The sequence below is a fragment of the Schistocerca gregaria genome, chromosome 2 (genome assembly GCF_023897955.1).
Source record: "Schistocerca gregaria isolate iqSchGreg1 chromosome 2, iqSchGreg1.2, whole genome shotgun sequence".
NCBI classification, from domain to species: domain Eukaryota; kingdom Metazoa; phylum Arthropoda; class Insecta; order Orthoptera; family Acrididae; genus Schistocerca; species Schistocerca gregaria.
Genome location: NC_064921.1, coordinates 414,526,548 through 414,544,787, shown reverse-complemented (window position 1 = coordinate 414,544,787; position 18,240 = coordinate 414,526,548). Strand labels below are relative to the sequence as shown.

Below are 18,240 nucleotides of genomic sequence, written 5' to 3'. Positions count from 1 at the left end.
ATTTTTTTTATAATTTTTTTTATTTGTAGCCATTGCATCCAACTTGCTCCCAGTTGCCATTCAAGTTCTTGATTTGATTTAGTTTTTATCAGGGAAGCAAAAACAACATTAATAAAGTCCGCTGCTGCCCACGCTAAAAACAGAGTTTAGTGTGTGGTATCATTCCCTATGTCTCTAGTAAAGCCAACCAGTGCTCTTGAACAGTGCAAGGAGATCCTTCACTAGTGCTTTGCTAGACTCAATTTCTTCAGGTCTGGTTGATCCAAATACTCTGTGTCTTTTAATAGCCAACGCTTCGCATTTGAACATCAAATGTGATGTTTCCTCTCCCACATCACACATCCTACATTTGGGGTCTTCTTCTGTTATCCCCATTGTATGTAAGTGTTTTTTTGAAATTCTCGTGGCCTATCAACAGTCTAACCATGAGTTTCATTTCCAAGCCCAGGATTGAGAGTCTTCTTTTAGAACATGGTGCCGGCATCAATACCTTGCCATGTTCCTGCATTTGGACCTTAGACCAGTATTCTACATGCTGTCTCCTTGTCGTGTCTTGTAGTTCTATTTTGATCGTTGCGTTGGCGATCATCGGGACAGGTTCCTGTCCAATAAATGGTGTCTTCGCCCCATCCTGGCCAACCTATTGGCTTGCTCATTACCACTAATCCCTCCAGTGACCAGGGCCCCACAATTGTTTTTCCCTATTGCTTTCCCCTAGCTCCACAAGGATTTAATGGCATTTTGCCACGATCTTTGATCTTGTTGCAGAGGCTGCCAGTGCTTTTAGGGCTGCTTGGCTGTCTGACTGAATGAAAGTGCTATGACCTCTGTAGCACCTCCACAAATTCTCCTCCATGCACACCCTGATAGCAGATATTTTTGCTCGAAACACAATGGCCATCTTCCGTAGAGAAATTGCACTTTCCAGCCTTGGCTGCACTCCGTATACCCCGGCCCCAACACCTTGGTCTGTTTTCGAACTATCAGTGAACCAGACTATGTCCCCAGTACGGTTTCGAAATTTGTCATCCCAGAGCTCTCTAATTCCTATTACTACATTGAAAGGCTTGTTGAAGCAGCTGGGAGTTATTATATAGTCGGCCACCATGTCCCCCAATCATACTTATGTCTACCTCACTCAGTATTTTAGTGTGAGATGCTGGATACCCTAGTGAGTTCCTGTTTTTGCCAGTCTTTAACCTATGTGCTCCAGCTGCTGCCTCAATCTTTATCCACAGGTGTAATGGGGGCATGTTCAGCTTGCTTCCCATCCCAGCAGTGGGTGTGCTGCTAATTCTGCCCGTAATGGCTAAGCAGGCCAATCTCTGCACTTTAGCAGCTACCTACTGTTCTACCTTTTTCCAACACACTATAGCCCCATAAGTGATCAGTCTTACTACCATGGTGTGTATCCAGTATATACTCTTGGGGCTTAAGTCCCAGTTTTTACCACAAGCTCTCCTGGTTCTCATTAGAGTACCTTTCACCTTGGAACAGGTGCTCCTTATGTGAGGGGTCCACAATAGTTTCTCATCCAGGGTTACCCCTAAATATTTCACTACCTCTTCACTGGTAGTTTAATCGAGAAGATTCAGATTTCAGCATATGTGTTGGATCTGCTTCCTCATAAAATGGTAAGATAGTCTTCCTAGGGCTGACCATTAGGTCATGTTTTCTGCACCAATTTTGAACAATGTTCAGTGCTCCTTGTGCCATAGTTCTCTGACTGTACTTAAAAATTTGCCACAAGAGTGTCTGCATATCCCTGCTGAAAGTACTGTTTAGAGTTTAATCTTACAAAGAGTTCATTCACCACAAGGTTCCGCAATAGAGGGGACAGGATCCCTCCTTGTCGATAGCCTTTGTTGGTGTTGATTACCATTTTTTCTTGCATCATGGTGGCTTCTACTTTTCTACCATTAAGCGTGGCTCTAATCTACCTGCAAATGGTGGTCTCCAAGCCATACGCCTTTTCTGTCTTAACCATGGATTTAAAGGCCACGTTACTAAAAGTCTCTTCGATGTCCAAGAAGATGCAGAGGGCTATTTCCTGAATGGGTAGTGCTTTCTCCACCTTCCAAACAAGTTGGTGGAGTGCAGTTTCACATGATTCTTCCTGGTTGGTATGCATGTGGTTTGTGTGTGGAGGGACTGTAGCTAACCACATCTTCCTAACGTGCACATTGACCAGTTTTTCTAATGTTTCAAGAAGAAAGGAGAACAGACAGATTGGTCTCATATCCTTGGCTGTGGTATGTTCAGTTCTTCCTGGCTTTGGAATGAAGACAACCTTCACTGCCCTTCAGATGTTAAGAATGATTCCTGTTGCTCGACTAATCGATCCAAGAATTCTGCTTAAGTTTGTGATACCCAGACCAGGTGGGATTAGAAGGTATTGGTTTTTCACAAATAATTGAAAATGTCATTGCAGTGTTGAAGAACAAAGTTTGACATATGCCTGAAGATAGGTGGAAACTATTCTGCAAATGCCTACTTATAAAGTTTCAGGAATCAATATTTAGGGAAGGATTGAAGAGTATACTATAGCCCCCCCTCCCCGTTTCCTGCATATTTCTCCTGTAGAAAATGCGAGAACATTAAACTTATTACAGTGTGCCCAGAAGCATTTAAAGTCATTTCTTTCATGCTCCGCATGCTTTTGGAATGGGAAGAATATGCAATGTTATGGATTCATGTGTACCCTCTGCAATTCACTTCAGCATTTTGAATGTGTGTAGCTGGGAATTTCAGTTGCATGATGTGCCTTCATGAATTTCATTGCTGATAACTTTTTTCAGTATAATATTAGTAATGTTTTACTGTTCTTAAAATTCAGCAAAAGCATTTAGCAATTTTAAATCATTTTTTTTCCTCTACAAATGGACATTTGCAACAGGCCTACATTTTGGCACATGCCACACACAGTGCCAACATATTGATACTCCTCTTGAGTGAGAATTAAGTATGGAGCATTGCTGCTACTTGTAGTGAGCAGACTTTCATTTATTGTACTATATTTATGACCACTGTAACAAAACTGTAGAATTTTTTTTCCTCCGGTAACCTTCAGAAATAGTAACAAAAACAGGTAAAAGCATATAATGTAGCTTGGCTTTCAGTTGTGGACTACAAGCCCTCTGTGTTTTGTCCTAGTCTTCCTCATTGTGTAGACGTTGTCAGTTGCATATGTTGTTTGCTTTTCAGTTTTTCACTTTTTGTGATGGAGACTGGTTATCTTAAATGATTATTGGAAGTTACAGACTGCTATTTTGACTCTCAAAAATCTGGCGGAAAAAGCTAACTTTGCTGTTGGAGATAACATGGAAATGATTCTCTTCACATAATTATATTTTAAACTCAGTTTCAGTCTTTCATTGTTAAGTATATTTCTGTACCATCTCTACCTAGAATATGCCAAATTTACTGTCTTACTGCTATCAATGGTTGGGTAAAAATGCATTATCTTCAGATAATTTGTAATGTGTTTCTCACCCACATAGAGACGATGGCTTCCACAAAGATAAGCTTTTATTAACTTGCGTTGCAAGGACTTCGGTTATATAAAATCCTACTTTGCAAAGTAGTAATCCATGACTTATTTATTTATAGTGATACCATAGTGAAGAACAATTACTTTCCAACAGCAACCAAGAAGGCTACTTTATGATGAGTACACCAGGTTGGACTTTCATCACCATCTTACAGCATCATTCTCAAACTGGCTAGTGCTGTTAACTAGTGACGTGTCTGTTGCTTTTAGTTGTGCTGGGAGAATGACTGTTCAGATCTTTATCTGGCCATCTAGATTTAATTTTCTGTTTGAGGTCATGGCAAATTTCCTTCCCCATCCTTTTGTAATCCGAGCTTGTGCTCCATTTCTAATGACCTCACAGTTAATGGGACATTAAACTCAAATTTCCTTTGAGTTGTTTACTTGTTTTTTGACGAAAATGCAGCTCCCACTAATTTTGATCTACCACTGACCACCTGGTGCATTTGGACTCAGCAGTTGGATATGCTTTCATATGTCACCACTCACCTAATTGCTATGTTCTTCAATATACATGGTGTCCATCATTAAAGTTCCAGTTTCAAAATGCTGTAGAAAGAGAACCACTAATCAGGGTGAAGTCTTATTTGAACAGCATATTATTGACATGGGAAGAGACATTAAACAAAAATTAACGAAAATTTGACCAATAGCTGGCTATGTAAACATCTCGGTATTCATATCAGTAGGTGCGCAGCACATGGCAGTTACTCATTTCGCGTCAGGTGTCCAGCATGACTGTCAGTCAGAGGGATCTTGGACTACTGGTAAAGCTCTTTCACAAGAACTGTGATTGTGTGCTAGTATTCCAGTAGCCCTGCATAGTTTGTCACTCGAGGGTATGAAAAAAGGCATGGCCTGATGTCTGCTAAGGGTCTGAAGAAAATTTTACAGAATTTGAAGACACGTTCTTTTGAAGTGCAATGTGGCAGAGGAAGGAAAGCAGTAAATCAAATACATGTCAAAGATATGGTTACAGGATTGCAGGAGGGCTTAACTTGTGGTGTGCAAACATGCAGAACATGGGGAATTGGCCAAATGTTTGACATGCCTGTGATCTCAGTGCATAAAATCTTACGAACATTGTGCATTGCTATCCATACAAAATAACTCATGTTCAGGAGTTGCTTCCTACTGACATGGAAGCTAAAGAAATATTTGCTGTGGAATTTCTTGCTCTTACGGAAGTTAGCAATGAATGGTCATGGAACATTCTGTGGACAGACTAAGTCCATTTCTATATCCAAAAACATGTCAATACACAGATCTACAGACTATGGGCAACAGAAAATCGGGACACACACCAGTTTGTTACCACTTCATTCTGCGGAGTTGATTGTGCGATGCAGACTAATGGCATCATTTATTGTAAGGCTGTATTTTTTTTAGGAGGTGAGTCATGTGGGTCTTTCTATCTCTAGTGTCACTGGTAAATGTTAAGAGAGTTTTGTGCACAATTGTCATTCCAACCTTTCAACAACACGGATGTGTGGGTAGGCTCATTGTCATGCGAGATGGCTCTCTTCCACACATTGCACAGCCAGTGAAGTGGGTGCTGCAGAGGTATTTTGGAAATGTTAGAATTGTCAGCTGTCATTTCCCAACACCTTGCCATTGAGATCACCTGATCTTGATGTGTGTAACTTCAGGTTTGTGTTCAGTGCTCCAATTACAAATGTAGCTGAATTGGAGGTATGCATTGCGCAACCCGTTCTGAATGTGACCTCTAGACACTTGGATCTGTTGTGGAACATGCTGTTTCTCGATTTCAACTAGGGGCTGAAAATGCTGGATAGCATATTGCATATGTCTTCCACTATTATCATGACAATTAGAAACCAATGTCAATTCTTTCTCATGTGGTGTTTGGTCTCAGGAGAGTTAAAAACTGATCTAATTTTGCTTTTTATATGGATTTTGGCCTCAGGACAATTAAAAACTAAATTTTCCCTTATGATGTGGTAAGACCTTGCTGTGGCGAATTGGCTTACCTAACAGGGACACAACTATTGACTGCTGAACTTGTGCAGTCATGCACATTGAACAGTACAGATGATGTAATGTGCAGCTCAAACCTGTCAGATTGCGATTCATCTGTCATTTGTAACCAACCCCCTTTTATGTTGACATTGCCAGCCAGGTGAAATTTTCTTCGATTTTCTTTTTTTCTATGATGTTTCCCTCTGAGCCAGTAATATGACTTTCAATTTTGACGTCATTCTGAGCAATGGTTCTCTTTCTACACTGTACAGAAAACATAAACCATCTGGTAACATCCTTTCCACACTAAATAGATAATGTTTCTGAGGCCTCCTGTTGATCGCCAGGAAGAGCATCTCTACAGTTTTTCCATGCCCATATGGGATTGATCTTCAACATCTAACATATGCAAAAGAATGAATTGTCATGGATCATTCCTGTCATGATCTGTGCTAAACAAATTGACATTCTCATTCATGCTAAGAGCCCCATGGTCTCGTTGTCTCATCACATCTGCTTCCACCACAATGTCATATCATTGCATGTCACCAAAATGCCAGCCCCAGGGAGCCATCCCACTCTCTTCAGACCCATAGTGATGTGCAGAATGGCAATAAAACAAAACTTGAAGTTTTATTGGCTAGGAGGTACAAGACACGTGTAACGTTCAAAATTTTTTTATTGTGGCTGGAAGGGGCTGATGGGAAGTATGATATATTATACCATAGTTCTTATGTTATATTATGGCCATACATACATATGTACTTCAATTACAGCTGTGCATGAAATTGTCTGAAGCAATTTGCCCCTCTGTATCTGCATCTGGTGAAGCTTAAGGATGACTCGGAAGCCAGTTGGTACTGTTGGGCCTACAAGACACATTCAAAGGGTATTCTCAACTGTGGGAAAAATGTGTGTGTTTTAGGTTATGTTCAGCCACATTCACTCTGAAGTGAAACTGTTTATTGCCCGCTGCTTTGTACTTATTACTCGATCTAAGATATTATCTGCCATGTTAGTGTTGTGTTGAGGGACAATGGATGGCCAGTCTCTTTCTACACTTTTTTACACTATTGTGTACATTTATCCTTGGGTTCAAAAGCAAACTTAGTTGAAGCCAGAAATGTCCTATTACCAGATCACATAATTATGGCAATTTTTTCATTCTACTGGACCATCTGATCATGGCTGCCTCTTCCAGCCCTCTTTATAGCAGAATCTTTCAGAAACAATATCTGTAATCATATTCGATAGTAAAAAATTAGTGATATTTCTGTGCAGTAAATAATAAAATAAAGGAATCAAGGTAAAATATGTCAGTCATAGCCTTGCAGGAGCTGTCGCATATCTTCAACACTGTCTTCTCTCCAATGTCTGAGTATCAGTGGAAAGGATGATATTCTGAGAGCACAGTTAACTCTGTTCCACAAAACACAAAGTCCTAGAGTACACCATTTCAAGATGCCATTACAAAAATCTTTATTCCAACAGCATTTAGTTTGCCTTTGGTATACTATCTCATAGCTCCTGGAAGGGGATCATTTGTTTGTCAGTACAGATGTTTGTAGATCATGAGATTTTCAACCAAGATTTTCAAACCATACTTAGTGTAAGTTTCACTTTCCAGTAGTGATCAGATTATTTATCCTGTTTAAATAGTGTTTCCGTTTACTACTTTCAGGTTGGTTTGAACAAGGAAGAATCCGTTTCTGTAAATGTCTGCTATTTCGAAATTCTTGCTCCTTGAGCCCAAACTATTAGCAGATGTGGATAAACAATTAGTATTGTGTAAATGTACCGTGAAAAAAACGTTTTCACTTCTTCTATGTTGCAATCAAATGATTTTCCTGGATGTTCTAAACCCGTTAAATTAGTAAATTTGGCTACTTTGCAAAAAAAATGTAGACAGTCTAGAAAGTGTTCAAATGGCTTCTGAAGATTATAATTAGACACTGGTTGTGATGTAGGAATTAGGGTTGGTGAAAATCTGCTTGAGAGAAAAGAAAAAAGCCTGTAATTTATACAGTCCATTATCTCTGCATTTTAGTTCCTCATTATTAAATAAACTTTGCTAGAAAAGCGTAAACTTGCATATCTATTTGCTTGTAAGAATCCTGTTCATATCTTGTCCCGACTGGTTTAAAATTTCAGAGCATTTGCCTAAGAATCCTTATTTGAAATTCCCCAAGAAGAGTTAATATTTTCCTGAAACAGTCACATACTTATTTCAAATTTGTCTTGTGTATCTTCAAACTAAAAATCAGTGTTTTGGGTCTGTTTGATGTATTAGAGCGGAAATTGCATTGTCTGTCAGGCCTAGGAGTGAAAGCAAACCATCGTCAGTTGGCACGTTAAATAACATAAGTATCAAATGTGATACTTTCACATTTTTGTCCTATGAAATCCACAAAGAATTGTATTTCAATTCGTAATCTGAAACCTCTTCCAAAACAGAAGAAATAATATTTTATTTTCCTTTATTTCTGCTAGCAGCATGGGGCAAGTAGCACGCTCTTTCACTATTCTGATGTCTCATGCGAAAGTGTTAACATTTGCAACAATTAGTGGTCATGTTCTGCATGAAGTAAAGCTTGTGACATTGTTGGGTCCAGTGACAAACATTTTGAAAGTGAGGTATAATATGTGATATCTGGGAACCAAAGAGGGTAAAACATGGCTTTGAATTCTTTCCACCGGAAACAGAGTTGTGCAGTACCGTACACTCAGGTTAGTACATTCTATCTCCAAATTAAAATTCAGCAACTACTTATTAGAATCTGTTGAATGACACTGCTTTTTGAGTCTCCTCCTTGTTCTTATGTGGCTGTGTCATTACACCAACTGTAATTATTATGCTCTACACACGTCATTAATACTGTCCCACTTGGACTTTGGTTAAATTTCATATGGATCTGAAGCAGCGTCAGTCTGAAGTAAGCTTGCCCCAGTTCGCTACAATGGTGGGAGACTGGTCACTCGAGCATTTTGTATGAACCTCAGCAGTCTTGATGGCACAGGCTGAGTTCCCAGTGCAAAAAGTCAATCGACAGAAATTGCCCATAAATGATGGGGGTAACAATCCACCAGATGCCCAAATGAACCAGTCAAGAGCAGACCTTGAATCTTATAGAGCATACTTAAGTAATCTGTGAATGTCTTATATATTTTGAGCTATTGATTTTTATTGTATTGCCTTGATAGCAGCTATAGCAGTACGAGGTGATCATTGAATGAAATAAATAAATAAGTAAATAGAAACTTTCAGAAATGACTGTAAAGTTCCACTGCAAGTGCACTGGGGTCTTCTTTCAGTACCTCCATGGTGAGTATTGCTCCCTGTGATGTGTAGTCCTGTCCCATGGCTTAAAGATGACTATTGCCCCAATGACTTTCTTGTTTATGACAAAGTAACTGCATTGATTGCTCAGAATCAATGGCAGAGTTTTCTTTGAAGTCATTTACCCCAGAGGGTATGGAAAGAGATTCCTACGTAATGAGTGTTGCGTATTTACTGCTGAACTGCAATGCACCAGTAGTCTGGAGAGTGAGGTTACTATTATGTTGCAATATTCACGTATCATGCTGGCATCCAACTTCCAAGACTAATTAACAGAGCTTCATCTCGGTCCCTTTTATTTGTACACCAAATTGTGTGTGTACAGGGAAATAAGGTGGCAGATTGGAAGGCCAAGCAAGCTAAGACTAAAGAAAGGTTAGTCATTGAAATATCTGACACTGAGGTGCCGTAATTTAAAATTATGGGAGGAAGGAAATCCACAACTACCCTCAACAAAATGAGATTAATGAAACCCAGGCTGTATGGAGTACTTCTAGAAGAACATTCTGAGAATAATCCATTGGGCTCTGGCGACCGCATGAAACGCACACACTTCTTTTCTGTAAAAAGAAAAAAATAGGGTGTCTTAATCCAGTTGTGAATGTAGTGCATTCATCACTGTGGCTCATTAGTTTGCTGAATGCACCATTTAGAGATCCATGAGTAAAGAACTTAAGGTGGATACTCATTTCTGTCGCAACTTGCAGATAATGAAATGGATGGATTTTGTAATCACAATTGATTATTGTAATAAAAAAGTCCCACTGTTGCAGTGTTGTAGAGGGTGGATGGGTGACGAAGGTGAACTGCTCCCTCCAGCTCTGGCACAGTGGTACTGCCTGCCTGCACTCCTTGCCACACACTTTCCCCAGGGTATCTGAAAGCCAATCGTCCTACTTATCACTGCTCATAGGCCTGTTGATTCTGCTGCATCTACTTTCCTGGGAAAGAAAACAGCCATATTTTTCCCATTGCGTCAATTGTTGTGCATTTCATTTTTGAAGGGACAGATGACAGCACGATTTGGTATCTTAAAACACCAGCAGCATAATATAAAGTTGAGATCTGAATGTTACAAACTATACAGAAAGCTTCAAAACAGGGTGAAGCTATGTATTTGCAGTGCCAAAATCTTAAAAGCTTGTTTGATTGTATTCAGCAAAATCAGCCCTATGGCACTGTTGAAGATCCTCTGTAAAGTTGGCGTTGAAAAGAGAAAATTAAAGGTGTTGTTCATGTCTTGTCTGACAAAATAATATTTTTAAGTCCTCTTGCAATTAACTATGAGGTGCTATCCAAAATTTTCGGGACTGGTGCTGCCATCCTCGAAGTAGTTTTCCGTCTGCACATACATGTGGGTCCCAGTGCTTCTGCCACTGGTCAAACGTTTTCTGGAAGTCTTGTTTTTTGAGGGTGTTTATCACTGCCAGTGATGCTTCTTGAATCCTCTCTAGAGTTCAACTTGAGTTTGTTTTGGGAATAATGCAAAGTTGCAAGATACCAAATCTGGCAAGTATAGTGGGTGGGGTACAACCGCCATGTTTTTTGCCGAAAAGGTCCTGGTGCAACGACGTGTGACAGGGTGCGTTGTCATGATGCAGCAGCCAGTTCCGTTGACAACAAAGTTCAGGCTGTCGTCACGGCATGTTTTCACAGATCCGTCGCCAAACATCACAGTAGTAAGCGGAATTAACTGTTTGGTTGGATGGGACAAACTCTTTGTGCACAATTCCCTTGGTATCAAAGAAAACAATGATCATGCTCTTCACTTTGCTCTTCACCTGTCTCGCTTTTTTGGGTCTTGAGAGCCCAGGCTCTTGCACTGGGATGATTGTTGCTTTCTCTCTGTCATAGCCATAAATCCAGCTCTCATCGGTGATAACCTATGAGGAGGAGGTTGGATCATCAGACGTGGTCTGACGAAAGTCCATGCACACTTCAACACATTGTGCCTTTTAATTGGCAGTCGAAATCCTTGGCACAAATTTTGCGGCGACATGATGCATGCCCAATTTATCAGTCAACATTTGTTGACATGTCCCCATAACCAATACCCTCTTCATCCACAAGGTCTTGACAGGTTCACTGTCGATCCGCACGAACCAGTTGTTGAAGTTTGGCAACAATGTCTGGCGTTGTGCGGCTAATGGTCCTTCCAGTGTGAGCATCATCTTTGACGTCTGTACAGCTGGCACTGAACCAGTCATGCCACTCACACATGCGTACGGCTCATGCTCTGTCCCCCAAACACTTGTTAGTTAGTTAGTTAGTTAGTTATATTACTTGTTCCATGGATCATGAACACGATTCTTTCGTAATGATGTGGAACGTGTCAAAGTACAAAAGATTCATTTATCCCAAATAATCTTTGTTAATCTTACATACGGTACAATTGTTAATACTTACTGTATTTCTTTAGCCTATGTCTAAAAATTCATCTATGGAGTAGGAGGAGTTGTCATTCAGGAATTCCCTTAACTTACTTTTGAATGCCGATTGGTTGTCTGTCAGACTTTTGATATTGTTTGGCAATTGACCAAAAATCTTTGTGGCAGTATAATTCACCCCCTTTTGTGCCAATGTCAAATTCAATGAACAGTAGTGAAGGTCACCCTGTCTCCTAGTATTGTAGCTGTGGACTGTGCTATTAATTCTGAAGTGATCTGGGTTACTAACAACAAATTTCATTAGGCTGTATATATATTGTGAAGCTACTGGCAATATCCCTAATTCTTTAAATAATTGTCTACAAGATGATCTTGGATTAGCCCCAGACATTATTCTGATAACATGTTTTTGTGCAATAAATACGTTCTTTCTTAGTGATGAATTGCCCCAAAAGATGATTCCGTAAGAAAGCAACGAATGAAAATATGCATGGTAAGCTAACTTACTGATGTGCTTGTCTCCAAAATTTGCAATGACACTAATAGCATAGGTAGCTGAGCTCAATCGTTTCAGTAGATTGTCAATGTGTGTCTTCCAGTTTAAATTCTGATCAATACAGACACCCAGAAATTTTTGAACAATCTGCTTTAGCTAAAGATTTTCCCCCACACTCTATATTTATTTCCGGTGTTATGCCTTTCCCTGTACTGAACTGTATGTACAGTTTTTTTCAAAAGTTCAATTAAAGTCCATTTGCGGAAAACCACCTAATAACTCTTCGAAAAACATTATTTGCATTTTCCTCAGCTGATTCTTGCTTTTTAGGCTTGATTACAATACTTCTGTCATCTGCAAAGAGAACCAAGTTTGCATCTTCATGAATATAATTAGGCAAGTCATTAACATATATTAAAAACAATAAAGGCCCCAAGACAGAACCCTGTGGTACCCCATTCTTGATACCTCCCCAGTCTGAATAAACTGATGCCCTTTGTGTACTATGTGGGTTTACTGTTTCAACCTTCTGCATTCTACCAGTTAAATATGAAGTGAACCATCTGTGTACTGAACCATTCATTCCATAGTACTTCAGCTTATCTAAGAGGATCATTGCAAGGGTCTCAGAGATTCACACAGAATTTGATACACACTTGCTGTTCTGTTCGCGGATCCGTTGTAAAATCGCCACACACCAAACACAGTGGGTTACGGAAATCACTGTGGACACGCTACACGTCCTCCCAGCTGAATGCCACTCTGCACACTGACTCATTAGATATGCAGCTCTCGCCACCTAGTGGTGCAAAGATCTACTACGCCTACTTTCCAGATGGCAGCACCAGTCCCGAAAATGTTGGATTCCACCTTGTATTGTTTGCTAGAGTGCACACACTTTCCACCTGAAACATGTAACAAAAAACACAGCAGTAATTATACAGTCATCTTTAATCAGCTAAAGAGTGTCATTGAAATGCTCGTCAGTGTCCTGTGGAACTTGCAAAGAACTTTACTCTCCAGTATACACAAAACTGGCAGCAAAATCTAAACTGAAATTAAAGCTAATCACTCTGCCATTATTTCATGGAGCCCACATGGTAAAAGATGCTCAAGGATTGGTTGAATTAAGTTTTGTAAGTGATCGTCTTTGAAGCAAATGGAACTGTTACATTCTTTTCCCATGCCCTATGACAAGATTAAAGTGAGTATTTCACCTTAAATTTCTTATGACACATGCTTCTTTCCAGTTTTGGCTGATTGTCATGACAATCACTAATAGTATAGTCAAATGATACCAGATCTGTTCCTCTATTTATGTGTACATGGCATTTCCTAACAGTGTAATCCTCATGAACACGCATATCATCTGCAAACTGCTTAAAACTTCAGACGTGTTCATATCTCCTCTCTCTCTCTCTCTCTCTCTCTCTCTCTCTCTCTCTCTCTCTCTCTCACACACACACACACACACACACACACACACACACACACACACACACACACACACACACACACAAATAACTAGTAGTCATGCAAGTGATTGGAGTTGAATTTTCTGTGGCAGGTAGAATGGCCACTAGAGTGCATAAGTGCACACCAAACAGCCAAAACATGATGACCACTGCTCACCATGATGTTGGATGCCACCTGGAGGCAATTGCAGGCTCGTGACACAGTAGGGTTAGTATGTAAGCGGAGCATACACAGTTGGGGATCTCGCAAGCAAAGATATGGGCTGCAAACAGGGAAACCCGTTGAGAAAAGTGGCTCTGACAAAGGGCAGGTTATTACGCAGAGCCTGTGAATGAGTATCTCGAAAATGGTTCAGGTGGTCGAAAGTTCACGTGCGACTGTTGTGACCATCTACAGAATTGTGACCATCTACAGAAAGAGGTAGAACGGTGAAACTACCATTAGGCACTAAATGGTTGGACATCTATGATTCTTTGCAGAATATGGGGTTCGAGGCTTGTCTTCTCGGTAGAGTGGGATAGATGGTGATATGTCAGGGCTCTGCCGAAAGAGCACAGTGCTAGTGCATGCATAGGTATTTTGGAGCACACCATTCATTTTACATTGTTGAACGTGGAACTCCGCAGCAGCCCATCCTTGTGTGTTCACATGCTGATCCAATGGCATTGCCAATTAAGACTGCAGTGGACACGGGACCATTGGGATTTGACCATTTATCAGTGGAAACGTTTTGGCTCTTTGAGCAACTCATATTTTTTGCTACACTAGGTGGATGGTCGTCTCCACAAACGCCGTCACTGAGGTGAATGGTGGCTCAAAACGTGCAATGTGTCATGGATGCAGGCTAGTGGGAGCAGTATTATGCTATAGGAGACACCACCTGCACTCTCATGGGACCAGTAGTAGTAATCAAAGACACGCTGACAGTTGCAAACCACCTGCATCCCTTCATGCTTAGTCTCCTCTGATGGTAATGTCATCTTTCAGCATAAAAGTGCCTGTGTCTCAAGGCCAGAGTCTTACTTCTGTGGTTTGAAGAGCATGATAGTGAAATCAAGTTGATGGCTTGGCCACCAGATTCACCTGATGTGAATCTGAGAGAACCCTTCTGGATTACCTCCACAAAACTACCAACAAATTTTAGAACAGGTGGTAGACGGAATCGGCACTGTATTGTGTTCCAAAGATGGACAATGAAACTGTTAAACAGGTGGTCATAATGTTCAGGCTTGTATGTGTATAGTGATGTTACCAGGCCTACTAGTGTAGGCTGCTGTTAACACCATTTTGAGTGGTCCTGTGACTGGAATGCATGGACTGCTGATGACTGGCATTTTTATATTCAGCAATAAATTGTGGTTCTGCCCTACCCTGGATCACCGTTCTCAGTGAGTATGGCTGTGATACAGGGAGAAGTCCCATTCTTCTAATGTTTTGGTGTTGGTCATGGTTTGAGGAGCTATTGGGTATGGCTTCAGTCATTACTAGTAGTTATTGAGGCAACCCTGATGGCACAGAGGTAAGACATGGACATCCAGTATCCTCATGTTACCTCTCGTGTGACAGTATTGTGATGCCATTTCTCAAAAGGACAATACTCATGCACACATGGCACATGTGTTTATGACCTGCTTGTGATTTTTAGGTACTGGCCAGCAAGATCTCCGGATTTGCCCAAGTGGGCCATGTGTGGGGCCAATTAGAATGTCTCGTCTCTCCCATTTCCAATATCGAAGATATCTTGGACCAGTTAAGAGTTGTGGGCCAGCTTGTCTCCCAAGATGCAATAGGTCTGTCACCCTTCCAAACCAAATATGTGCGTGCATCCAGGGCATAGGGAGTGCAAAGTCATGCTGAAAAGTGCGCAGATACTGTCAGGTCCTTTGTAAGTTTGACTTGGACTTGTAATCATGGAAATAACATAACTTATACCATCTCAACCTCTGAAGTTTCTCCTTCCTGTTCTGGGGTGCTTCACTTTAGTCAGGACAGTGATTATTGTAAAAAGTATCAAACCTTGAGGAATGCCGGATGGATTTAGTGTCTGTAAGAAACACAGTGCAGAATTCATTCATTCTTAAGTAGGCATATCAAAGTCTTAACTAAAGGTTCGCCTAAGCACAAATTTCATTTACTGGGCAATGGTTTGGAATTATAAAGAGCTGTCTGGAAGTCAGTACACACTTCAACTAGTAATTTGCTATAACTTCCAAAAGTTACCTATTGTACTGGGATGAAACTGTTGTTAAGTGCCAAAAGTGGTTAACATCTTTCACTATCCATGCACATTTTTATTAAATGCTGTAGTAGACAAGAGGTCCATTGGAACAAGCATAAAACTATCTCGACCCCCACCCCTCCTTGTGTTAACTACTGCTGCTTTCAGTGTGATTTTTAATGAATTGCTGAATTAATGTTTAATGATTGAAAATAGTGCTAAAACTTTTGTTTGGTTATAATGAAGTTGGAGGTGTTGTTGGAATAATTGATGAAAAAAATTCTTAATTTGGAGAATAGGAAATATGCCAACATTTATAAACTGAAAGAGTTCTACAAGACAAACTTCTAGCAGCAGTGAATGGGTCTGTTTATGGACACATGTTCTAGTGTAAAGCTGTATTTAGTCAGATCCCTTTGCAACATTGAGAAGTCTTTATTATGCATTAATGTGTTATTGAACAGTGTGTAAGCTGTGCCAATGCATATATCTTAATTCTTGTATCTATTGTAAAAATATGTTGAAATGATTTTCATTGCAGGGAGCAACAAAATCTGAAGCAAAGGCATTCAGAAAGCAGCAACGCATGCGGTTGCAAGAGGAATTAGCTCAACATAATGATTCAAGACCATCATCTTCAGCAAGCACAAAAGCACCCTCTGAATGCAGTTCACATGCTTCAATTGCAAGTGATAGTACGATCCGTCCACGTGAACCGAAAACTCGTTCTCTGGCACTCCAGGGAGTTCTTTCGAACCGGTCAAAAGACATCTCAACCTCATCTGCTCAACAAGATATACCAGATGAAGTAGTGGCCTCAATGGGAGGACTTTCATTGGGTCGACCACTTGGTCGTGGTAGTGCATTGATAAAAAGGACTGTGTAAAATTAAAAAGTTACCAATGTGCTGTCAACTCGGAAAATTCGAAGTCTTGTGTTGTAAATATAAATGGATCAGAGTGCAGTAGGGTTCTGGCTGTGATGAGATCTTGCATATGCTGCAAATATTATTTGAACTTGACACACAGTTACATAAAGAATTAACTCTTTTTCTTGTAACTTAAATTTCAAAGGCAGTTAGGCCAAATTAAATTACAAACAGTTTTAAGTCGCCTCTACTTGCTTGTGGAGAGGCATTTCTGAGATTTTTTATTATTTTATGTCATGTGCAGTTTAGAACAGTGTATATTTCATTAATGGGAAATATAATTTTAATTATATATTGGAAGTAATATAAAGTAATTTTATCTTTTTATTACTTTGCAAATACATGCACACCCATATTTCCAGGATGTAAGATAACATAATTAATGTTCTGTTTTCAGTAGTGGTATACCTCTGTTCTGTCTCCTTCATCTCGCATCGTGCATAATATTTTTTGTGTGCTTTAGTTTCACTATCCCGGTGATGAAATGTGTGAAAATGTTCAAATTTCTCAGTAAAATGAGGGAGATATTGTAATTGTTTCCCCACAGTTGTTGGTACACATTGTAATGGATTTATATAAACAAGGTGTGGTTGTGTAAAGGGATATATAATGAGGAATGTACTTAAGTTGTTACATTTTTCGTAGATAGCAAACTGATGCTCAGTGAAAGAATTGTTAGCTGAAACAGGAAGGAAATGACTTTAATTGTTAAGTAATTGAATGTGAGCTGTAGGAGAGAAAATAAACTAAGACACTTCATGTTTTCTACAATGTGTGTTCAGATAACATGGCTACTAAAAATTTAGCCAAGAATCCGTATTTAGCTTTTTTGTTTTTTGTTTTTTTTTTGGGGGGGGGGGGGGGGGGGGAAGACACTTTAAAACAAGATTTCTGTGTCATTGTAATTGATGTTGTTGTGTTTAGAATAACCATTAAAATTATAAAAATCAGTTGCGCAAATGATTTCTAAACCCACATTTCCACTGATTTTAAAAACATGTTATGTTCACAACATAGTCTTCAATATGATTGCAGTTGTATTTGTTGTTTGTATCCTGTTTGCACTAGTGTCAATCACTTTTGCACATGTATTCACGTTGTCTGATGCACTGAAGCTGGGAGCAAAGATGTCATATTATGTATTCTTAGCATGTACTATGTTATGCCCAGCAAAGAGAATGAATTAATGATATATATAGTGCTGCAGTTTTAATATTTGACAATATAAGCAGACAAAAACAAAAGGCACAGTCATTGTGTTGGACAAAAACATAATATAGTGGAAATGGCAGAAATGATGTGTTGCACGAACTGAATGTGGAAAAAGACACTGCTTCTTGTAACTTCAGCAGGATGTCACTGCAAGGTTTTAAAATTGCGTTGAACTTGAGGGAGCAACTTTGTACAAAGACAGTTTTCAGAAAAGCAGTTTCTGTGCTGCAGTTTTTTGTTGTAAGAGATTCCTTACAAAGCCTTGCAAATTTATTATATATTTCAAAGGCAGCAATATCTCAAATAATTCCTGCAGTGTGTAAAGGATTTCTGCATTATATATTGAATGATTGTGGTGCATTATTAATATACTATCAAAACCTATTCATTAGCAATAGCTACCACCTCTTGCACAGGAGTGTTAAAATTGATGCAAACAAATGATAGGGGGATCTGCAAATGTTGTCGATCCCTCTGTTGCATCCAGGCTCACTGAAGATTTCTTCATTCTTTTATAAATTAGTCTACTGCAAAGATGATCATTGACAATTCATTTATACTTGTCAGCAGTGACCTCAGTGTTTTTTATACTACACTGCTCCATGATTTTCTGTATGGAGCCTTGTTTTAATTTGGAATTTATGTAGTCTGCATTT

General features: G+C 39.6%; 1 protein-coding gene across 3 annotated transcripts in view; it reads left to right on the top strand.

Annotated features, from left to right (window-relative positions):
• Positions 1-17,322, top strand: part of LOC126323496 (gametocyte-specific factor 1 homolog) — a 31,235-nt gene extending 13,913 nt beyond the window's left edge. For all 3 annotated transcript variants that reach the window (XM_049994686.1, XM_049994687.1, XM_049994688.1), the window contains exon 3: positions 15,986-17,322. In XM_049994686.1, the coding sequence (XP_049850643.1) occupies positions 15,986-16,330 (345 nt within the window). In that variant the 3' untranslated portion in view covers positions 16,331-17,322. The remainder of the gene's footprint in view (positions 1-15,985) is intronic.
• The last annotated feature ends 918 nt before the right edge of the window (positions 17,323-18,240 follow it).